At 45.4% G+C, this 24,911-nt stretch overlaps 3 protein-coding genes across 3 annotated transcripts in view; 1 reads left to right on the plus strand and 2 right to left on the minus strand.

Annotated features, from left to right (window-relative positions):
- Window positions 1-2,070: 2,070 nt before the first annotated feature.
- Window positions 2,071-3,411, minus strand: LOC129719974 (uncharacterized). Its single transcript, XM_055671378.1, has one exon. It carries the CDS (start codon window positions 3,409-3,411, stop codon window positions 2,071-2,073), a length of 1,341 nt encoding a protein of 446 aa, XP_055527353.1.
- Window positions 3,412-9,527: 6,116 nt separating this feature from the next.
- Window positions 9,528-10,622, plus strand: LOC129719975 (uncharacterized). Its single transcript, XM_055671379.1, has one exon. The coding sequence runs from the start codon at window positions 9,528-9,530 to the stop codon at window positions 10,620-10,622; it is 1,095 nt and encodes a 364-aa protein (XP_055527354.1).
- Window positions 10,623-14,895: 4,273 nt separating this feature from the next.
- Window positions 14,896-24,911, minus strand: part of LOC129724341 (mitochondrial glutamate carrier 1-like) — a 469,805-nt gene continuing 459,789 nt past the window's right edge. Inside the window, exon 7 of the mRNA XM_055679113.1 lies at window positions 14,896-15,980. Within this exon, the coding sequence (XP_055535088.1) occupies window positions 15,932-15,980 (49 nt within the window). The 3' untranslated portion in view covers window positions 14,896-15,931. The remainder of the gene's footprint in view (window positions 15,981-24,911) is intronic.

Genomic DNA, 24,911 nt, shown 5'->3' on the forward strand with positions numbered 1-24,911 from the left:
TAAATTTTCATAATGCACGAAAATCGAATTACCCGTACCCGACCAGTTGAGAATTTTTCAAACCCGTACCTCTCCTACTGAACTCTACTCTACTCTACTGAACACTCGTTAACGTCAAAAACAAATTTATTACTTTGCGTTTCAACAGGTAGTCTTTTAAAAAGATTGCCTGTTGAAAGCGAAAAACAAAATTTCTATATCTCTCGGTAGTCTAAGACTTAGCATCGAGCTGTTGGTAAAATGCGACCGTACTGTAGGACAGTTCAAGTCGATCTGTGACTCGCGAATAAAGTACCATCTGCGGGAACGAGTATGCGAGTGCAAACGATGGCTGACTGGCTACCACACGTTCTCGAAGCAACGCTGCCGTGCGGGCGAAGATGTGTGGTAGGAATCGGCACGAGAATACACATGCATGTGTGGTAGTATAAACGAATACTCGCGTGTGAAAAGTACAGGTTAAAAGAGTGCGAGCTTTGCAAACACTGGGTTATGAAAAAATATTTTTTTTATATAACTTCTAGGTGAATTAATCACTAAATCGTCTATACTGAAAGAAGCGCAATAAAATACATAGAAACTTTTCCAAATATAGTACAGTTGAAGCCCTCTATTACGACAACTTATATAGCGACAAATCTCTCTATAGCGACATTCTCAATGGTCCCTTCTGCTTTATATTCAGAAAAAATGTTCGTTTTATTGCGACATTTCTCTATAACGACGGTCCCTTGCGATGTCACTATACAGCGATTCGACTGTATATCACTAAAACCAAATCTGAGGACGTTATTAATTCAGAGCACGAAATCTGCAAAATAAAACACTGTGCGGCGCTCATTAAGATCGGTGGTTTAAAAAAAATGAATTAGTTTTAAACGATGGCCACTTTATTGAACATGTGGTTCAAAAGTAATGCAAAGAAACAATTTCTAAAACTATTTGAGCTCACTTACTTTTGAATAATGAATCTTACTTTTGAATAATGAACGAGCCGTGGATGCTGTAATGCCGGACTTTGGAGGTGTTGCTTCCCGTTCACCCAGAACGGTACCAAAATTCACTGGAGAGGAAATATCGACGATCTACCGCTTCTCCTTTTTGCGTGAATTAATCGCTGGTCACCACTTTAGCCGTAACAAAATTCACCGTGCCGGTCACGCTGATGGCAACGGGTTACTTGGCGCACGAGAATAGCGGAGTTAAAAACTTCACTTCGAAGTCGGATAGCACACCAGAACAAAAGGCTATTAAATTGGACTTCGGACTCTTGATCGAGTGAAACAATTACGCTGTGTGGTTCGATTGGGGATTTAATTTCTACTGAACGGTTTGTACAGAGCTAGGATGAATAAGTGTCGGTATCAGGCTATCAGTTTCTCCTCTCGCTACATCTCTCTTATCAGAGAATGAACTCTACAGAGTGCGTTTAGTAATCTTGCGTTACGTTTAAGTTAAGTATGTTTCTTCTAGATTTAGATATAATGCTAGCTCGTAAGAATAATCTAAGTTTCAACAATTTAACATGCACATTATTTACAAATTTACAATTTTACAATTATTAACTATTTAAAAATATAATGGAAACACTTTTTAGGATCAGAGTATTGATCATTTCGGCCACCTTGAAATGTAATTTCAACCTTCAGATCTCTTTCATCATTCATTAAGTTTTCACGATGACAGCTCCAGTGAATGAAACTCGACGATAGTAGCATGTTCATTCGCCTCCGTGGAACATCGTTTGTTTGTCTCCATTCAGGTAAGGGTGATCTTCGGTTGTGTACCGTTTTCATCTGTAAACAACAAAAGACCCGGTAGAATGAACAGGGTTTTTAAATTAAATGGAACGCTAATCACCTGTCTGCTTTCCAGATACGCATTGAAATAGTTTCGGACTACTCTACCGATCTTTGTAGTTTCAGCATACACCGGTGGCTTCAGCATCTGTTGGTAATGGCAGTATAGCGATTCTCGCTATCGGTCTAACGACATTTTCTGCTACCGCTGTCTTGATGGTAACGACGCGAGTCACGCCGTCTTTCCCTGGATGGAGTTTGACGATTCTACCTAAGGGCCATTTCGCAGGTGGTAGATTATCATTTTGATAACGACTATGCGTCCCCTTTCAATTGGAACAGGACGCTTGCAACCTTTTGTCGCACGGGATTGTAGTTGGGCTAGGTATTCCGGATACCAGCGTGCCCAAATGCGCTGGAAGATTTTCTGCGTTCGTTGCCAATGGTTTATATGGGACTCCGAAGTGTGAATAAGACTCGGCTCGGGAACTGCTTGCATGTTTGAGCCGACCAGAAAATGGCCTGGTGTTAACACTTCGAGGTCAGTGGGTTCACCAGGAATCGGTGTTAAAGGTCTCGAGTTTAAGCACATTTCAATCTGTGCTAGCAGAGTAATCATGTCCTCCTGGCTGATACTTGTGTGGCCTATTTCTCGCAGAAGTTGGTACTTGGCAGATTTTACTGCGGCCTCCCACAACCCTCCGAAATGGGGGGCTCGAGGTGGTGAGAATTTCCACTCAATTTCGTTGTCGCCACACCAGGCGACAATTCGATCTCGTTCGGTTCCATTCGATTTTAGCATTTCAAACACGTGATGTGGGTGGTTGGATGCCCCTTTAAATACGGTTCCATTGTCGGAATGTAGTTCACGGATACGACCACGACGAGCTACGAACCGCCGGAGAGCTGATAGGGAAGCTGATGTCGACAGGTCAGAGACCAGTTCAATATGAACAGCCTTCGTTGTGAAGCAGACAAAGATAACAATGTATGCCTTGACTGGTCCGTGTCTGCGGACTGCGGATTTCAAATATACGGGACCGCAATAATCGATGCCACTAACTGAGAACGGTCGGGATGGTGACACTCGGGATTTCGGTAAGTCTGCTGTGGTTTGCTGGATCAAAACTGGTTTTTGCCTAAAACATTTGATACATCGATGATAAACACGGCGGACTAGGTTTCGTGCTCCAATTATCCAGTATTTTTGACGAATAGTTGAGAGCATTAGCTGGGGACCAGCATGCAAGAGCAATTTATGGTAGTAAGTCACGATTATCTCTGCCAACGGATGATTTGCGGAGATGACAATTGGATGCTTCGTGTCTTCAGGAAGATCAAAGTTAGACAGGCGACCTCCAACTCGAATCAGACCGTTTTCACACATGAACGGTTTTAACCATTTGAGTGGCGATGACTTGAGGTCATTCTCACATCTCGTTGAACAGTTCAACAGAGCAAGCTCATATGGATAGAGCTGGGCTTGAGCTAAACGTGCAAGTGCGTGATCTGCTGCTTTGAGATCTATTGTGGATAGCATCCGAGATGCATTGGGGGATACTTTCGGAGTTTTCTTCTGAGATAGACAAATAAACTCGAGACAGTAGCCCATGACGTGTCGAAGTTTTGTATAGGACGAATATCTGGCAAACAGGTGATCAGCAAATTGTGATTAAACCAGGGTGGTTGATATCAGTGCTACCGTACGGGTTTCTTCTTCGACATGAATAGTTTCTTGATTTGGGACCACTGAATGCGGCCAACTGCTTGGCGGGAGAGCTAACCAGCCCGGACCATTCCACCATCTGGTTTGTGTGAGTATTTCTGTGGGTTGCAAAGCACGTGAGAGTTCATCGGCAGGATTTTCTACACCTGGCACATGTCTCCAATTGGTTACCTCAGTAGACGTTTGGATGAATGATACACGATTCGCCACAAAGATTTTCCATCGGTTTGGTGGCGATCTCAACCACTGAAGCACTGTGGTTGAATGTGACCAGAACGTGGTGTTAGTAGAAATCTTTATGGCTTGCGTAACTTTCTGGTATACTTTCGCTGCAAGTTCTGCAGCACACAATTCTAGTCTGGCTATAGTGTGTTTAGTAGAGATGGGTGCCACTTTAGACTTTGAGGTTAGCAGCTGTACGTTAACACCTTCGGAGTTCCCTGAACGCACGAAACAACATGCTCCATAAGCGGACTCTGACGCGTCGCAGAAAAGGTGAAGTTCAATATTCGTTGCCGATGGCACAGCAACAAAGCGGGGAATCCTCAATTGATCCAGAACGTGAAGCGTTGCATGAATTGCCTCCAAGTATCCTGTAACTTTGGTGGGAGTGGTCTGTCCCAATCGTATGGTTTTTTATCTTCTGTTTTCAATCTCCACAACCGCTGCATGAACATCTTGGCGGCAGCTATGATGGGACCCACAAGACCTAACGGGTCAAATATTTTGGCAATATACGATATCACCTTCCTCTTCGTGAGAACGGCAGCTGGGAGAGGTAACTGGACGTTGAAGCGAAACATATCACATTTTATATCCCAAACCAAACCTAGTGTTGAAATAGATTGGTCTACTTGCAAATCACGAACCCTGCAGTCTTAAGCATTGCTGCTACTTGCTGACGGATAGCTTTAGCAGCTTGTGGATCATCAGCACCGGTCAACAGATCGTCAACGTAAAAATCGTTACTAACGGCATCAGCTGCAGCTGGGTAGGCGTGCCCCTCTACCTGTGCCAAATATTGAAGAGTGCGTGTTGCTAAAAACGGAGCGGACGCAGTTCCGTACGTAACTGTGCAAAGTTCATAGGTATCGAGTGGATCGGATGGGCTGGCACGCCAGAGAATGCGCTGTAGTGGTTGATCGTCTGGGTGTACTTCAATTTGTCGATACATCTTTTCGATGTCAGCGACAAGGGCTACAGCGTGGAAACGGAATCGTATCACAATCGAGAGTAGGTCTTGTTGAACTACTGGACCAACTAGTAGTGTATTATTCAGCGAAAATCCAGAACTTGTCTTGCAGGAGGCGTCGAACACCACGCGTACCTTTGTGGTAGTGCTCGACTCTTTGAACACAGGATGATGTGGCAAATAACAGTGAGGCTTATTGTCGGGTACTGGATCGATTTTTCGCATATGGTGGAGGCTGGCATATTCCTCCATAAACTCGAGGTAGGCGGTTCTGACAGTGGCATCTCTTCGAGGCGTCTTTCGAGGCTATAAAATCGGCGAATGGCAATCGCGCGCGAATCGCCAAGGGTGACTTGCGGATCTTCAGACCGAGGAAGACGAACGACGAACCTTCCGGATTGAGTTCGAGTGGTGGTGCTAGCATAAATTTCTTCACATCTTCTTTCTTCAGCGAAATATAACGGACCTTGATGTACCAATTCTAGCTCCCAGAATCGTGGAGAGCGGTATCCAACGATCTATCGACATTCGAAATGTAGCAGGTGGGTGGAGCATAGGTTGATTTGATGCGTACCTTTCCAGAAACTGTCCACCCAAAGACTGTTTCAATTAGCAGCGGCAGACCTCTACCGAGTGGTATGCGCTTCCCAGTGTGAATTTCGTGATAGCATTCACCACCGATGATGATGTCGATTAGTCCCGGTTCGTTAAAGTATGGATCCGCGAGTTGGATCTTCGGAATTTTCCATGAGGTTGTGCTAAGCGGTATCGTTGGCAAATTGGCAGTAGGTTTCTTCATTACGAGGAACTCGAGGGTAGTGGAAAATTTGTTCGTAGCTGATATTTGGCGTATTATTTGCTTAACGGAATCACCTATTCCGGCTACAGCGACATCTACTGTGCGGGGGCGGATGGCAAGGGCGTTAGCTAACTTCTTGGTGATAAAATTAGACATCGATCCGGAATCGAGGAGAGCTCTGACTGGTGTTAATTTTCCATATTTATCAACTACGTGAATAGCAACCGTTTCTAGTAACACCGTGCTGTGGTTTGATTGGATGGAGAGACTAATTTCAGGTGGATTTGCAGATCCAGAACTTCTTACGTGGTCGCGATAGGTTGCTTCGCATTGTGTTCGGTTGTAACAGCAGGTTTTGTCGATATTTTAGAGGGTGCAACTTGGTCGTGCAACAGCGAGTGATGTTTTGCATAACAGGTTCTGCATGAAAACTTGGATTTACAAGCTCGCGCTTGATGGTTCGTACGAAAGCAGTTCCAACACAGGCTTCGCTGACAAACTAATTCTTGACGTTCAGAAACAGAGAGCTTGGTGAACCATGGGCATTGATACAGAAGATGTCTTTCGGGGCAAGCCGGGCATTGAGGGGTGTTAACTTTGGTGTCGGATGTAGCAGTGTTGGCTACGAACTTACCATGATAGGGTTTCTTCGGAACAAATCCGGCCACCTTGATAGTAGCTGGTTGTGAACGGTGCTGCAAATCACTCGACACAGATTTAAGCATGCGTACATGCTGCACGAGAAAGTCAACAAGTTCTTCGTAAGTAACATCATCCTTCTGGCGGGTTTCCTGCTCCCAAGCGCGAACTTGCTTTTAATGTGCTTAGTGGTTCGCCGAAACAACTAGACCAGCGATTAGGCGCGATTCCAAAGCAGCAAGGTGGAAATCTGAAATGCACGTCTCCAGAACAACACGTGAATGATACCATGCGAAACACGGGCGGACAGTCGAGTTCCGCGGCTGATAGGATTGCTATCGAAAAGACGGACAAGACTTCGTGAACAGCAAATTAAAGCGTTAGAAGCCAGACAAGCGTTGGAGAAAAAACACCTTGAAGAGCGATTGGCGTTAGTAGAGCAAATGCTAGATGATTCGAGTGATTCTGATACAACAATTGGAAAAACGGACAAAATAGAAAAGTGGTTGGACGAAACCGATAAACTGGGATTAGAAGATTCCCCTCTAAATTCATCATTTTCCCGGTAACTTCGGTTCCCCAACCAAGCACCGCTCGGCAATCGGTAGATTGCGGCTTGATACCTCTGAACAGCGGTCATTTGGCGGCCAGACAGACGGTGAAAGCGGGAAAGTGAGAAAGACACTAAACGTAAGTCTAGTAAACGTATATTCTTTCATAAACACATGTTAGAAAAACGATAGTTAAGATACTAAAAATTGTTCACACATATATTTCTTCTTCAGGAAAAATTTAACGGCCTAGTAATAAGTTTACGCGAAATAAAGAGCTGTTTAAGTTTACGGAAAATCGTCAGTAATTGTTGTCGTTTGCGAGAACAAATTAAATTGGTTTAGTGCGATGAGTGTGATATGTGGTATCACTACGAATGTGTGAATGTGGATGACAGTATACGAGACCTCGATTGGAGCTGTAATGGATGTGTTCGACATACGCTTGAGACAGAGGCGAATCGAATCAATGAGCAACGGAAGCTTTTTGAAGACCAGCAGAGGCAGTGGGAGCTTGAGCAGCAAAAACGCCAAGAGCAAGATGAAGAACGGCAGCGAGTGCTTCAGCAGCGGCAAATCTTTCAATTGCAGCAGCTCAGCGGAGAGCAGTTACCTAGATTCGGTGGGGATCCGGAGGATTGGCGAACGAACAATCAGATACGAACGAACAATCAGAATGTGTGCATTCCGCAATGACGAGGTTCTCGATCGATTGGAGAGAAGTCTGTACGACAAAGCTTTGAATGCTGTAAAAAGTCTTCTTCTGCATCCGAATAATGTACCTGTGATCATGAACAGGTTAAAAACCTTGTTTGGGAATCCAGAATCAATCGTGGAGACGATGGTGAGGAGAATCAAAACGATGCCACCCATTAAAGCAGAAAAGTTGGAATCTACTGTTGATTTCGGTGTTGCGGTGCAGAATTTGTGCGCTACTATCAAGTGTGCCAAATGGACGAACGGCTGTACAACGTTACGTTGCTGCAAGAGCTTGTCGACAGCCTACCGTCTACTTTAAAAATGCAATGGGCTTTTAACCGGAAAGAGAAAGGGTTAGTTACGCTACTAGATTTCAACGAGTGGCTCGAAAAAATGGTTGAAGCGATAAGTCAAATTAGCAAACCTCAAGTGTGGACTAAACAACCGAATACGGAAAAGAAAGGCCGAAGAGAAGAAGCCTACCTTCATGTGCACGCAACACAACCTCCACCACCGGTGGCATATCGCAAAGCTTGTCTGGGGTGCGCCGGTGAGTGCGGCAGTCTGGAAAAGTGTAGGAGCTTTTTGAAAATATCACCAAATTCACGCTGGGCCTTAGTGAATGAAAAAAAAATCTGTCGAAAGTGCTTGACGAAACATTTTAAGACCTGCGAACGGAAAGTTCCATGCAATCAAAACGGATGCGGCTTTTTACATCATCGGTTGCTGCACGACGACAGCAAACACAAAAAGCCAAATAACACAGCGCGGACAGCTTCGTGTAACGCACATGATTGCGCACTCGGAGGTGTGCTGTTGAAGTACGTTCCAGTGACCATAATTGGAAGAGACCGTTCGATCAACACCTACGCTTTTCTCGATGCGGGATCAACTGCTACCTTGATGGAGCATAGTCTATGAGAAGAATTGCAACTGGAAGGTGAGAAAACTCCGCTGTGCATCACATGGACTGGCGGTCAGGGCAGATGCGAACAAAACTCAGTGAAATGCGGGGTTGAAATTTCAGGCGTTCAGAAATCGGCCAAGCGTTTTCATCTTTCCAAGGTGCATACTGTGGGCACCCTGGACCTACCGTCCCAGTCAATGTCAATTTCGGATCTCTCGAAGCACTTTCAGTATCTATTTGGAATTCCTGTAGAATCGTACACTGGGGTGAAGCCGCGAATCCTGCTGGGTGTAGATAACTCTTGACTAGACTACCCGCTGGACTCTAGGGAAAGTCGTGAGAATCAACCGACAGCAGTACAAACGCGATTAGGGTGGTTAGTTTACGGACCATGCTCGTTAGCAACAAAGCCGAAAAGTAGAGAGGATACCGTATACAATTACCACACTTGCGAATGTGAAACGCTTCATGCTACGGTCAAGGATTATTTCTCGTTGGACAGTCTGGGCATTCAGCTCCCTGGAAAGACATTGATGTCGAAGGACGATGCTTCTACAGTCAAGCACGAAATTAAAAGGAAACAGATACGAGACGTCTCTACTATGGCGATTCGCCAATGAACACTTGCCAGAAAGCAAAGCGATGGCCCTGAAGCACCATTACTGTTTGGACAAACGCATAGGACGGGATTCCGGAATTTGCGAAAGCGTTCCGCGATAAAATATTGGACTACAAATCAAAGTGGTACATTCGTGAGCTGTCGCCACAGGAGGAAGATACGCACCAAGGACGATCATGGTATCTGCCAATATTTCCAGTATTTAATCCAAATAAACCCGGGAAACTTCGTATTGTTTTGGACGCAGCTGCGAACGTAGGGGGGTTCTCCTTGAACTCGTTCCTGCTCAAGGGGACAGACCTAGTAACGCCACTACCTCACGTTCTCAATCTCTTCCGCGAGTATCGAGTAGCCGTTTCGGGAGACGTTCGCGAAATGTTCCTACAAGTTCTGATGAATAGCGCCGATCAGCACTGTCTAAAGTTCTTTTGTAATGACGGAATTCCTGGAAGCGCCCCCAAGGTATATGTGATGCGTTTGGTGTGAGCTGCTCGCCCAGCAGTGCGCAATACATAAAAAACCTGAATGCTGAACGTTTCAAGGACGAGTTTCCGGGAGCTGTATAGGCGATTTGCAAAGGAACGTATGTGGACGATATGCTGTACAGTGTGGAGTCCGAGGAAGAAGCAACGAAACTTGTGAATGATGTTCGCTCCATCTATGCTGAAGGTGGGTTCGAAATTTGTGGATGGTTGTCGAACTCTCAGAAAGTACTGGCGTCGTTGGGCGAGAACAGAATAGGCCAGAAGAAGCTAAACCAGATCGAAGATTTGGGGACCGAAAAGGTACTAGGGTTGTGGTGGGATACAGGCAGCGACATTTTAACGTTCAAAACCCCAAAGCGGTGTGGACAATATTTGCTACCTGGTCAGCAGGTGCCTACAAAACGAGAAGTTCTTCGTACTCTGATGTCAGTTTTCGATCCCATAGGGCTGCTGGCGAATATATTGATGTATCTCAAAACGTGGCTTAATGTATTACGGGAGGTGGAATCCGTTGCTGCTCCTCGATGCTACCGAATAGCGACAAGCTCTATAGTCGAAACCAACGAGATCCAGCTGCATGTTTTTGTCGATGCCAGCGAAAACGGTTACGCAACTGTTGCCTACTTTCGATACGAAGACGGAGGTGTAATAGAATGTGCATTCGTAGCGGCTAAGACTCGAGTGGCCCCGTTGAAGTACGTGTCTATTCCCCGGTTGGAACTCGAAGCGGCAAAGATCGGTATGCGTCTAGCGCATAGTATTGGAGAAACTCACCGCATAGCGCCACGGAGACGGTTTTTCTGGTCTGATTCGCGAGACGTGTTGTGTTGGTTGCGTTCAGATCATAGAAGATACAGCAAATTTGTAGCGGCAAGAGTTGGCGAAATACTGGAAAACACTGACATATCGGAGTGGTTCTGGATTTCAACAAAACTAAACGTGGCGGACGAAGGCACGAAATGGCAGAAGATCCCGGATCTCTCACCATCAAGTCGGTGGTTCCGGGGACCGGACTTTCTGTGGCAACGGCAGAGCGCATGGCCAGATCAACCGGAGAGTCATGGATCAACTGACAACGAGATGAACCTGGTTATAAACATCCACGCCCACCGTGTTCCAGTCATAAATTTTTCCAAATACTCCACCTGGGAAAAGCTTGTACGGATTGTCGCATACGGCCTGCGATTTTACAAGAATCTTCGTTGAAAAAGGCTGCGCACTAATAGGACCACCGGAGTCCTCAGTTAGCTGGAACTTGCAGCCGCGGAGAACTGTATATATCGACAAGCGCAGCTAGATGCATTCGGTGAGGAGATTTCATTGCTGACGTGCGCAAGGGCGACCATAGGAGTAAAGGAAGCAATGATTCCGAAAAGCAGCTCGATTTACAATAGAATAGCGGGCTGCCAGTTCATCGACGCATCGACGGCCAATCCCATACTGCTGCCAAAGAAGCATGCAGTTACCCACCTCGTCGTAAAGTCTGTCCACGAGCGGTACCATCATGCCAATCATGAAACCGTGGTTTACGAACTGCGCCAAATTTATCGAATTCCCCAACTGCGCAGAGTATGTTACAAAGTTCGCCGAGAATGTCAGTGGTGCAAGAACGCCGGTGCTCTTCCGCAACCACCCCTTATGGCAGACTATCCACTAGGACGGCTCGCTGCACTTTCGCGGCCCTGTCGGAATTGGTTACTTCGGTCCTATGCAAGTAGTGGTGGGAAGACGAACCGAGAAGAGGTGGGGCATGCTAATTACATGCCTGGTAGTTCGTGCGGTACACATAGAAATCGTTCACTCGCTCACTACCAACTCTTGCATTATGGCCTTACGCAACTTCGAGGCCCGCCGTGGAACACCTATTGAGATCTACAGCGATCGAGGAACGAATTTCGTAGGAGCAGAACGGGAACTGCGGGAAGCTCTGCTTGGCATGGACCAGGATAAGCTGTTGGAGAAGTTTGTTAGGCCAAACACCAAATGGTCCTTTTTACCGCCGAGTAGCCCTCACATGGGAGGAAGTTGAGAAAGGTTGGTGCAATCCGTCAAAAAGACGCTGAACAACATGAAGCTGCCTAGGTTGCCGACCGACGAAGTTCTTAGGAAGAAACTTCTGGAGGTTGAGAGCATAATTAACTCGCGACCCCTCACGTATATACCTATTGAGGACAGCGAGAGCTAAGCTCTGACCCCCAACCATTTTCTTTTGGGTTCTTCAAGCGGCTCAAAACCTCTTGTACCGTACACCGAGAGCCCCGCTACGTTATCTAACACCTGGAAAACCTCGCAAGTGTACGCCAACATTTTTTGGAAAAGGTGGTTACGCGAATATCTCCCGACGATAAGTCGCCGGACCAAGTGGCATTATCCTGTTAAGCCTATCGAAATCGGTGACGTGGTGGTGATCGTTGATCCGGATATGCCTCGGAACTCGTGGCCTAAGACACGAGTTGTAGATGTCAACTGTAAGAACGGCCAAGTACGCAGCGCAACCGTGAGGACTGCAGACAAGATCTACGAGCGACCATCAGTGAAACTTGCGGTTCTGGACGTCGGCGCAACCGAAAGTAAGCAGGAACCAAGATCCTAACACAGCTAACTTTCACCGCTGTTAGCCAACGTTTTCATGAGCGATTTCGAAGAGGCCGCGGGAAGAGAGAATTATTTCCCACGAGTATGGAAAAGATACGTGGATGATGTTTTTGCCCCGGTGAAAGAACGCTACCTACCCCAAACATTAGATCTGCTCAACTCCCGCCACAACTCAATCAAATTTACGGTAGAGCGGGAAGTTGAGGGTAAATTGCCCTTCCTAGACCTGATGATCACCCGAAAGGAGGATGGCACATTGAAGTTTGGGATCTACAGAAAACCGACGTCTACCGACCGTTATATAACGTCCGATTCCAACCACTTTGGGGGACAGAAACAAGCAGCCTTTCATGCCATGGCCCACCGGTTGTTTAATGTGCCAATGGAAGCCGAGGAGTTTGCCAAAGAACAGCAACAAATATACAAAGCAGCAGAAATAAATGGCTACGACAAAAGATTCGTGGACAAAATTCTAGGAAAGCACAAACGCAAACAAGAGAAACAACAAATCACCACACTATTGCCCGGAAGTAGTGAAATAAAAAGGATCAGTTAACCATTCTACCCCAAAGTAACCAACCGAATAAAAAATACACTGAGAAGACTTAATTTTCAAATCGTGCACAAAAGCGAAAACACATTGCGGGACTTGCTATGCAATTTAAAAGACAAAGTTCCCCCAGATGAGCATTCCGGAATATACCGGATTCCATGCCAGAATTGTCCCTCGGTGTATATCGGGCAAACTCGACGCAAGGTGAAAGTGCGAATCAAAGAACATAAACATGCCGTTGATAATGCAAAGTCCTGCGAATCTAGTGTAGCCGCCCACACCGTAACTTTAGACCACCAAATAGACTGGAAAAACGCGAAAATTATTAAAAACATAAGGAAAACGTCCCACTTAAACGCTTGGGAATCGCTTCACATCAGTAATTCGACAGAACCGCTGATGAACGAAGACGATCCCCCCATCACATCCTGCCTATTTAACATACTAAAGCGGAGAATCCTGTAGCATCTCTTTGCTCTCTGACGTATACGAACAACGTATAAAGAAGTGTAACCAGTCGTACTCTCCTCCTGAAGATGGGCAGTATTACGCCCGAAACCGGTCGAGTTTTAAGGTAAAAATTTTAAAATGTTAAATGTAGTAAGAACGATAAGTGTTGTGTTTTGTCCCGCGTCGCGTCGTATGAGTGCCTAATAATAAGTTCACGCGAAATAAAGAGCTGTTTAAGTTTACGGAAAACCGTCAGTAATTGTTGTCGTTTGCGAGAACACAAATCGCTCACGTGGCGTTGGTAATCGCCAACAAGCGTGTTTAAATCCTGAGCAGATTATTCGCCTTATCGATGGCAACTCGTATAAACCTCTGAATAATTCCTTTTTCAAGAACCGTTTGTTATCGCTAATCGCTTCATTAAACTTCGGCAGATCAATTTTCGGCAGACGATGATGAAAGCTAACGGATGTTGGCTGGTGGCTAAAGTTCGCCATTGTTGAATTCAGGATCTGCTGCGGGACCTCCATTTTGGACATCAGAAATGAAAGGGCGCACAAAAACGATTTTCAAAATCAGCTCGTATTTGGAGATGTTGTTCAAACGCATCGGCTTTGTCAAGCATTTCGATTTCCGCTTGTGCCTCAAGAAATTCTCTGTTGCATCTTTCAAGAGTATCTAGCTTCACCTAAATTTGATTTGCATCCCTATCTGCATTGCATTCTTCTTTGAACTTCTCTATCACGTCTCGAGCTACGCACACTCGCTTTCGAACCAACATGTTCTCGATCAACTTTTTATCCGCCTTGCTAGTCATCACTCACCACTCAACTCACAGTTTGACCGAAGCGACACGTTTAATTCGATACGCTTTAACCTTCCCGCCGCGACACGTGACGCGTTTTGTGTAACGGTTACGAGAACAACACAGAATTCGATCGATTATAATCCTTCCCGACGCGCTATGCTGCTCCTACGCGAACCGGAATGACGGAAACACCACGAATAATCGTTCGAAATATATCCTTTCCGTCGCGTCGTGATGCTTCTACGCGAACGCAATCGATCGACCGAAAAAAGACACGTAAATCCAATCCGCTAAATAACGCCACCACAAATCGTTAAGCCAAATAATTATTGTTGCAAAGTGTGCTAGCATCAATGCGCACCACTATTCATGCGTACGGTGTGCAGTGCTCATCTACTTGTGATGCAGCAGCAAACAAATTTCAGATGTGATCAGTTTTATCAACGATTCGCCTTGATGTCACACATTCGCCTTTTTATGCCGAACATGCAATTTCACCATGCAATATCGTGTTAAACCGCCATTCGTTCTATAAGAGTACTGGCAACGAATTATGGCAATGGCCGAAATCAAAAAACGGCACACGATATGTTTCTTAGAGAGCAATTGTATGGCCTACCTTTGTGTGGTCGAATTCTATTGACCACTTACCGCAATGGCGGGTTACTACCTCGTGCGTCGAGATTTTGGCTTGGATTTGTCCTCCAAATCCGGCTCGAAGGACCAATGAACGAGCCGTGGATGCTGTAATGCCGGACTTTGGAGGTGTTGCTTCCCGTTCACCCAGAACGGTACCAAAATTCACTGGAGAGGAAATATCGACAATATACCGCTTCACCTTTTGGCGTGAATTAATCGCTGGTCACCACTTCAGTCGTAACAAAATTCACCGTGCCGGTCACGCTGATGGCAACGGGTTACTTGGTGCACGAGAATAGCGGAGTTTAAAACTTCACTTCGAAGTCGGATAGCACACCAGAACAAAAGGCTATCAAATTGGACTTCGGACTCTTGATCGAGTGAAACAATTACGCTGTGTGGTTCGATTGGGGATTTAATTTCTACTGAACGGTTTGTACAGAGCTAAGATTAATAAGTGTCGGTTTCTGGCTATCAGCTTCTCCTCTCGCTACATCTCTCTTATCAGAGAATGAACTCTACAAAGTGCGTTTAGTAATCTTGCGTTACGTTTAAGTTAAGTATGTTTAGCCCAAATTTAGATATAATGCTAGCTCGTAAGAATAATCTAAGTTTCAACAATTTAACATGCACATTATTTACAAATTTACAATTATTAACTATTTACAAATATAATGGAAACACTTTTTATGATCAGAGTATTGATCAAATAAAATAGGTATGAAATGAACGGGTTGTCTTTAACACCCCTATTTTTTCCTGTAGGAGCCTATGACCACTGCTACCATTAGTTAGATATATTGTAGTGTACTCCGCGTTAATTTATATGCACTGTCAGTTCGTTCCATCACTATGGGGATCAGTGATAGTCGCACCCAGACTGTGCATTTCACCCCAAGAAGGTATGACTTCTTTGATGAAGTTCCTTACCTTCATTAGTTCAGCAGACCATATCTCGTTAAGCGTAAGGATACCTTTCCCAAAAATACGCAGTCTTCGCTGAATTAACCCGAATCAGCCCAAAGATGCCATATGGCATCATTTGACACATTGAACATTTCTCGACTCAAGCTGAAATACAACGACATTTCTATCATTTGCCAATACTTTTATGAACACCAATTGATGCCCCTTGGTAGAGATAATCACATCAGGTTAGTTTAGTTTTGTACGTGGACGCAGTAGCTATTGAATGTTGAAAAAAGTGAAAACCTTCACGGGGAATTCTGGGCTGATTCGGGTTAATGCATTACATTGGCACAGTAAGTGCTCCGAGGTTTCTACTTCAGTATTACAGTTCAAAACCCCTAACTAACGAATTTTATGATGATTGTACATGTGGTATGAAAAGAAACGTGTTCAGAAAGCTTCTTAAATTCACTCGCTTTGCCAAAGATGGTTGGACTGATTTCAACAATCGTAGTTTAAAATTAAAGGTTTAGTTGCCTTATTGGTATCCATTTCATTTGATTATAATACTGGTCGACAAAATGCTGCTCTAAAGCTCACAATAGTTGCCCTAGAAAGAAAAAAAAATCACAGGAATGGTTAAAAAGCTATATTTTTTCATTTTTTCTCAGTTTGACCTTCGGGGCCACATATGTATTGACCAGTGTAATCGGACTTTTATTTCAACCATTATGTGGTAAATTTTGAAAATATTGAAAAACTATTCTCACAAAGATTACACGACCTATTTACACAAAACAAGTGTCAAACGAACAGGTTGTCTCTCAAACATACAAAAAAACAAAACCCAAAGGTTGCTTAAAACTAGCTGCTCTTATCAAAGTTCAAAATTGAAAGTCATTATGATTGAAATCTCCCAGATGGTCGAGGTACGATGCTGGCCTAACAAGTCAGCCGTCGTAGGTTCGAGTCTCGGCTCGGGAGAGACTGTTAGTGTCAGTAGGATCGTAGCGCTTGTAGCAATCATGTTGGTGAATTAAATTTGCATAATTATTCTTCGTCAATTTTCGAATTTATAGCTGATCTACTATAAAGATCATGGTTAGTTGGCTAACCAGGCGCAATTACACCTTGCGTACGAGTTAGCCGTTTGAATATTTGCTCTTCCTTTAGCCTCTCATTCGCGGTGACGCAACCCAAAATCTCAAGCACGAATCTGCGACTTACTTGCTTGTTCTTATTGGTAAAATCCCAGCCAGCGCAGGTCATTAAACTCGGGAAATGAAATGGTTAGATGCATGAATCTAATGGGAAAGGGAGATGTAAACTCGGGTTGGAATTTGCCGTGGAAGTTCGTTGCAAAATTTCCGGTTTCAAACTCAAAATCTCGTTTGATCTGAGGAGCAAACCAATCTCGCTTCGATCAGATATAACTGAGCAGCGACCGATATCAGAGTGCGTGTTTTATGTTTGTTCCGCGATTTTCAAAGGTTTGTGTTAGAGTGAGACTAGCTTTAGATTAGTTAGTTATGTTAAATGTTGTTTCGTTATTAGGGTTAGCGCAGTTAGGAGAAGACTATTTGGTGGAGACTTTGCGAGCAAGTGTGGTGGAAAAATAAGGTAACGCATAATTGGGTTTGGCTAATATTTATGGCTAACGGCGTCGAACAGCCGTTCGACGGCTTTTATTGATAGATTCGAAAGCGCCTGGCGAAGCTACATCCGCACCGCCAGCAAAGCCATCCATCCTCCTACCACGCATTTTGGATATACTGCTCGCTAGGGTGCGAACCAGCCTCCGTACTGATTGGGCCGCCGATCGGACAGATCGGCTATTGCAGCTTTCGCCGTCGACCGCCTGGTTGCGTTCCGATCCAGCCGCTGATCGGACCGATCGGCATTCGCAGCTTCAACAATTGATCGCCGCCATTGCTGACGCCGCCGTGATCGGGGCCTGAATGGCATATTGATGGTGATGAGCCGTTTGATGATTGCCGTACGGAATTAAGAAGGTCAGGTAGCCATTGACGAGTGAGTACGCTAGCTATAAAAATCCCTGCGCAGGTTGATATAAATCAAGTTTAGCCAAGATCCCACCCTTCAGATAGCTTTATGGCGTAGCCATTAAAATCTCCACCCACGCACACTATAGTGTAATCCGTTAGTTTAGGTGGCCAAAATTAGTAGATAGAAATGTTGTAAATATATCTGTAAAATTAATATAGTGCGTTTCCCTGTTGTGAAGTGATGTTTAAGGTGATTTAAGTGATCTAAGGTGTCTCACGTCTCGCGTTCGTTCTATTTAGTATTGATTGGTGTTACTCCAAGTGGACTGCTTGGGAATACAGTCCCCGCACTCTGGTTTCGCTAAACTGGGCAGCAATCTGATTGTTCAGAATTGGTCCAGTGAGGAGAATCACGAGTCCGGTGTTCTGAGGCTTTAGGATTATTGTCGCGAAATTCTACGGTATAATTCACTTGAGGATTGTATTAGCGTTCGAGACGGAGTACCTCAGGTTAGTGCATCTGCCTTTTCGTTTCCCCCAGTTCATTCTCCTGACCCGCCCTGAGGCGGAGTTTCTGGCCGGGCAAGCCAAGACAGGCAAGTGGTCCTCTTTGAGGTGGCGCTTAAGCCACTTGCTTGAAGATACGGGGAGCGGAACTGCGGATTTGAGAGTGTGGCTTTCAGGCCCGCTACATTTTGGCGCCCAACGTGGGGCCACGTTTTGGGGAAACTTAGTTGTTTTTTTTTATTTGTAGGATTTCTCTGGGAAATAGTTTAGGTTCACATAATTTTTTTCCTTTGAAATATTTATTTGCGCTGTCATGTGTAATTATAAAAATTCTTATGGTGTATTCGTCCTATTTCTTTAAGAATTAATTTCTACATTAAACATTTTGTATACAAAATAAATATTGATTATTGGGAAGTGTGAGTGCTACTTTTGAATAATTATTTGGTACCATATAAATTTTGTTTTTATCTTATTTGCTATTCAGTTTTGATAATCTTATATTATCATATATATATATATATATATATATATATATATATATATATATATATATATATATATATATATATATATATATATATATATATATATATATATATATATATATATATATATATATATATATATATATATATATATATATATATATATATATATATATATATATATATATATATATATATATATATATATATATATATATATATATATATATATATATATATATATATATATATATATATATATATATTTTATCATTTATTGTTTTCTGATTTTAATGGATACTGTCGCGATGTCGCACAGATTTCCACACGCTGATCACCTCACTAACGAAGAGGTTGATTACGAACTATTAATCCGCGGTAAGAGAAATGATATGGCTACTGAGCCAGAAGCTAAATATCGCCTTCTGCGGAATCTCTTCCACGACGATATCCGCGAAAAGCGAGACTACCCGTCGCCATACACCATCGAGCAGGAGTTTGATTATATCGCGGGTAAGGTCTATGATTTGGAGAAGAAGTTGGGTCGCGGCGTGGATGATCGGGTCATGTCCCGGTTGATCCACTACGCTATGCGAACGGCTAGAAGCCAAGCACCCGATGCTCGCTCGGAGAAAATGCGACGGGAATTGTGTGGCTCCATTCGGGAGGTTTTGAACAGAGCTAATGGGAAAAAGGTCACCGACGAGAAACAGGGTAGGACAAAAGCGTTGGATGCGCGCCGAAACTTGTCGACGGAGTTGGATGACGCAAACGGAGGTGCAGTAGGTGGTTATTCGTTGGAGGAGTTACAACGCGGAATCGGCGAAGCCTTGCGACGTGATCCTTCGAGTGGTGCATACCCGAAGCAACCTCCAGGGAGTCGGGATCCAGCCGTAACTCCAGAACAGTCCGAGGACCAGGCACTCCTGGAGCGCATTGCGAGTTTGGAAAGGGAACTGGCGAAGGCACGAATGGAAGGTTCACGCCAGAATGCACCCCCGCGCGTCGAGCGGATAGCCTCAGAGGGTGGTCCGACAAATTTCCAAAAAGCGAGAGAGAAGCCACGGGAACGGCATTCGATGAACTTTCCTCTAGACCTCAACAATCCGTGGGCGGAACAACACGAGCGAAACCGGCGGGACCGTTATGAACCTGAGCGTGTTCGACGCGACTTATCGCGGGATCGTCAGAGAGGTGATATCGGGGCAGACCGGAGGAATCGGAACCGATACTCACCGGATCCAGATCGTGAACGTAGGGAGCATCGCCCCAGATACGAAAGTGATGCCAGTAGTCGTCAGAGAGGCGATACCGGGACAGACCGGAGGGACCGGAACCGGTTTTCGCCAAATCCAGATAGTGGACGCAGGGAGCATCGCCCCAGAGTCGAGCGTGAACGCTGGGATTCTAGCGACGACGACAGCTCTCTCGCGGATGATAACGTGTTCAGTCCGCATCGCAGGCGAGATAGCCGGAGGGAGCGGTGAATTAGCGACGCCGGAATTCAGAACGCTGACCGCCGAATGGAAAAGTGGCATTCGACCTTCAGTGGCGATAGTCGGCAACGGCCATTAGAGGATTTTCTCCACAAAATCCGTCGCTTGGCGCATATGGATCACATTGCGGACGATGTACTTCTGCAACGAATCCATACGATCCTTAGAGGGGAAGCTTATGACTGGTACCTATGCTATTCTGACGAGTTTCTCACTTGGGAGGACTTTGAAGAAAGGATACGGTACATGTACACCCCAATAAGGACCAAGGGAATCGGCAGCGGATTTACGAGCGTAAGCAGCATCGAAATGAAACCTTTCTTTCGTTTAAAATGGAGATCGAGCGACTCAACAAACTGTTGACCACACCGTTGGACCAGCACCGGCTCTTCGAGGTGATCTGGGACAATATGCGACCGCATTACCAATCGAAATTGGCCTGTAAAACGGTTCGAGATTTGCGAAAGCTCGAGTACTACGCATATCGCATCGATGCCTACGATCCCACTTTTCGACAGTATAGGGATGGACCAGCTCGACCCCTCAATCGAGTCCATCAGATCGAAGTGGAGAACCGGAGCAGCGACGAGTCGTATTCGGAAGCGGAAGAAGTCAATTTTATTGGACGGAAAGGTGAACAGCGAAGGAAACCTGTTGAGTCAGCCAACTTTCCAGCAGAAAACCGACAAGTGCGGCAGCAACCAGCACACGGAACGGAGCGCTTGAGCCCGTTGTGCTGGAACTGTCGTAAGACGGGGCATGTCTGGAGACATTGTTCCGAAGAAAAAAGAGTTTTCTGCTACATTTGTGGGAATCCCGGGAAGGTGTCCAGTAACTGCGACATCCACCCGCGAGTTTCTGCAAACAGAAGGTCGGAAAACTAAGTCAGGAATGCAAAAATGGGAACAACCGCATTCCAACTGACAGAGACGTTCCCAATGAAGGTTTTGACGATCTACTCCAAAAGGTGTGTGAGGTGCGAGTTCAGACCGAGAGTTGTCCGCACATTACGGTACACATTTTCGACCAAGTATATGACGCACTGCTAGATTCGGGAGCCAGTGTCAGAGTGACGAACATCTCTGACATTGCTGAACGAAACGATCTAAAACTTCAGACCAGTCCTTTGAAAATAGTGACCGCCGATAAAACCGTTCACGAGAGCTTGGGATACGTGCAGCTGCCAGTACGATTTCGAGGGGTGACAAAGGTTCTGCCTATTCTAGTTGTTCCTCAAGTCTCGCAGAACCTAATTTTGGGATATAACTTCTGGAGAAAGTTTGGTATTCAGCCAATGATTCAGGGAGATAACGGATTCGAGTTAATCACTGCTATCGAGTCAACAACACGAGCTATTACGCCGGCAGCAGTGAAGTCGATCACCACGTTACCCGCCTTGAAACCGATGGGGCCAGATGAGACGCTGGATATTCCGGCGTTGGAATTGCCAGAGCCGTCGAAAACGACCCCCGAAACGGTTGAGACCGAACATGATCTAACGGTAGAGGAGCGGGAAAGTTTAGTGAAAGTCATTAAGATGTTCCCTTGCACGACCGAGAACAGACTGGGGAGAGCATCGTTACTGCAGCATGAAATTGTGCTCCGAGAGGAGGCGAAACCGTGTCGGCAACCGTTGTACCGATGTTCGCCTGCAGTACAGGCGGAGATGGAAGCAGAGTTAGAGAGGTACAAACAGATGTATGCCATTGAAGAATGCACTAGCGAGTGGGCAAGTGCTCTAGTTCCTGTTCGCAAGACGAATGGGAAGTTAAGGGTGTGCTTAGACTCGCGGCGGATCAATGCTTGGACCAAGAAAGATTCCTATCCCATGCGCAACATGGGAGGAATATTCCACCGGCTTGGTAAGGCCAAGTATTATTCCGTTGTGGACCTGAAAGATGCGTATTTCCAAATTCCTTTGAAGGAGGAATGTCGGGATTATACCGCTTTCAGGACCCCACAAGGATTGTTCCGTTTCAAAGTCTGTCCGTTTGGCTTAACTAATGCGCCCTTCACGATGAGTCGCCTGATGGACCGTGTGATAGGTTTTGACCTAGAGCCAAATGTCTTCGTCTACCTAGACGATATCGTCATCGCTACGAAGACGTTTGAGGAGCACGTCCGGCTTCTGAGGATCGTGGCGGAGCGCCTAGCGAAAGCCAACCTAACCATCTCGCTTGACAAAAGCCGCTTCTGTCGCAAGCAGGTTACCTATTTGGGCTATCTGCTTACCGAAGAAGGTGTAGCCATCGACAATAGCCGAATCGCCCCGATCTTGAACTACGCTCGACCACGCAACGTAAAAGACATTCGTCGTCTTTTGGGTCTAGCCGGATTCTACCAACGGTTCATCCGAGAGTACAGCCGAATCGTGGCACCGATTTCCGATCTCCTGAAAAACTCGAGAGCGAAGTTCGTCTGGACTGAGGCAGCTGAAGCCGCCTTTGGGGAGCTAAAAGCTGCGTTAGTTTCAGCACCGATTCTGGGGAATCCAGATTTTTCGCTTCCGTTCTCGATCGAGTCCGATGCTTCGGATAATGCTGTTGGGGCAGCGTTAATCCAACACCACAACAACGTGCCGAAAGTCGTGGCCTACTTCAGCAAAAAGTTGAGTAGTACCCAAAGGAAATATGCGAGTGTCGAGAAGGAATGTTTGGGAGTGCTCTTGGCGATCGAACATTTCCGCCACTTTGTTGAAGGGACCCGTTTTAAGGTGGTCACCGATGCTCGAAGTTTGTTGTGGCTGTTTTCGATTGGGGTTGAATCTGGCAATGCGAAACTGTTTCGTTGGGCTCTAAAAATCCAGTCGTACGACATCGAGCTGGAGTACAGAAAGGGCAAAAGCAACATCCTGGCGGACTGTTTGTCTCGCTCAGTCGAGATGATATCTGTACGAGCTTTAGATGTCGACCAGCAGGAACTTGCGACGAAGATTCAACAGGAGCCGGCGAAGTATCCAGACTTTCGGGTTGCCAACGGGGAAATCTGGAAGTTCGTGAAGGTGGACGGAAAAATTGAGGACCCGCGATTCCAGTGGAAACGGTATCCAGCGAAAGCGGAGAGACCCGAGATTGTGCGTAGGATTCACGAACGTGCACACCTGGGCTTGGAAAAAACATTGAATGCTGTGAGGGAACGATTCTATTGGCCATACATGAGCAGTGAAGTGAAGCGAATCTGTCAAACCTGCTTAACGTGTCAGATGAGCAAAGCTTCGAATCAGAACACGACACCTCCCATGGCCAATCAGAAAAAGATCGCTCAGTACCCGTGGCAATTTCTCGCAATGGACTATGTCGGCCCTCTGCCAACTTCGGGCAAAAATCGAAATACGTGCCTTCTGGTGGTAACGGACCTATTTTCCAAATTCGTGATCGTGCAGCCCTTCCGACAAGCAACGGCAGAATCATTAGTAAGCTTTGTGGAGAATTCTCTGTTCCTGCTGTTTGGAGTACCGGAAGTGATCCTCTCGGATAATGGATCCCAGTTCACGTCTTCGTTATTCAACGATCTGTTGACCCGGTACCATGTCACACACTGGAGAACGCCCAATTACCACCCCCAGGTGAATGACACGAAAAGGGTTAACAGGGTGATAACGACTGCTATTCGGGCTTGCATCAAGAAGGATCACAAAGAATGGGCGAATAACCTGCAACCGATCGCCAACGCGGTGAGAAACTCTGTCCATGAAGCCACCCACTACACTCCTTACTTTGTCCTGTTTGGTCGGAACATGGTGTCCGACGGCCGAGAATATCGGCATTTGCGCGACGCGCCGACTCCAGGTAACGACAAGCTAGTAGACGAGGAGAGGGAAAAGCTGCTTGAAGATGTGCGGAAAAATTTAAAAACCGCTTATGAAAAGCACTCCTCGTACTACAACCTGCGCTCCAATGCGAACTGTCCTACCTACTCGGTCGGTGAGCAGGTGCTCAAAAAGAATACGGAGCAGTCGGACAAAGGGAAAGGGTTTTGCGCCAAGCTGGCACCGAAGTACATTCCAGCGGTGGTAAGGAAGGTTGTAGGGGCACATTGCTACGATCTTGACGATTTAGACGGGCGAAGACTGGGAATTTACAATTGTGAATTTCTTAAAAAATTGTCTCGTCCTTAGTCTAACGTTTCCACCGATGCAAAATTTTGATAATTTTCTCTTCTAGCTATGAAACTCTACGGAGTGACAACATGAAATTGATTTCTTTTCGAGCTATGTAACTCTACGGAGTGACAAAATAAAATTTGATTCTTCTAAGCTATGCATCTCTACGGAGTGACAAGAATTAAATTTCGATTTTTAAAGCTATGTAGCTCTACGGAGTAACTTTTTTCAATTTTAAAATAAGTGAGGGACCGAATTTCTTTCCGCTTTCTCAATGGTCATTGGGCAAGTTGCTGAATCTGCACAATCAAAAGCGGCCCGTAAGAGTTTTTTTCCTCGTAGAACAGAGCATGAAGTTTAAGAAGGAGCTGGGCAATGACCTGTCGAAAGTAGTGGAAACACGAATTATAAGTGAGCCCAAAGCGATGATTTCGCCGTGGTCAAGTAATGACTCAGTTCTACTAATACTCGCCGCACTAAAATTTTAAGATTGTGTAGAATGGTAACAATTTGTTCCAGTTCTCAGCCTCACTTTGTTGAAATTCTTCAAATTTTCAAGCTATGTATCGCTCAATTGAGTCGAGACATCTGAGCCATGATGCGAAAGCTCTGGTGCAGAAACACTGTTCTGCCATTTCGTAAGGATGCGCACATTAGTGCGGCCCTCACAAAACCATCTATTTACTGGGGGATCCTTGATGCTGAAACGCTCGAGGAACTTCACGAAATGTGTTGGAACAAGAAAATGGCATGTTAGAACGAAGAAATTGTTCTGAGCTAATTGATGCGAAATATTTCATCAAGAATCGCCCACAGACAACGAGTTCTTGGTGAATGGTAGCATCAAACGAAGAGAGTTTCTTCGTTTTACCAGGATAAGACTTCTAAAAGACGTTAGACAAAATTAAGGGCAAGGAAAAAACGAGGCGAATGTAAAATTTC

Source organism: Wyeomyia smithii, chromosome 2 (genome assembly GCF_029784165.1).
Source record: "Wyeomyia smithii strain HCP4-BCI-WySm-NY-G18 chromosome 2, ASM2978416v1, whole genome shotgun sequence".
Lineage (NCBI taxonomy): Eukaryota > Metazoa > Arthropoda > Insecta > Diptera > Culicidae > Wyeomyia > Wyeomyia smithii.

What these genes read in the sequence shown, in the direction of transcription:
- LOC129719974 (XM_055671378.1), bottom strand. Translation starts at nt 3,411, where the DNA reads ATGGGCTACTGTCTCGAGTTTATTTGTCTATCTCAGAAGAAAACTCCG.
- LOC129719975 (XM_055671379.1), top strand. Translation starts at nt 9,528, where the DNA reads ATGCTGTACAGTGTGGAGTCCGAGGAAGAAGCAACGAAACTTGTGAAT.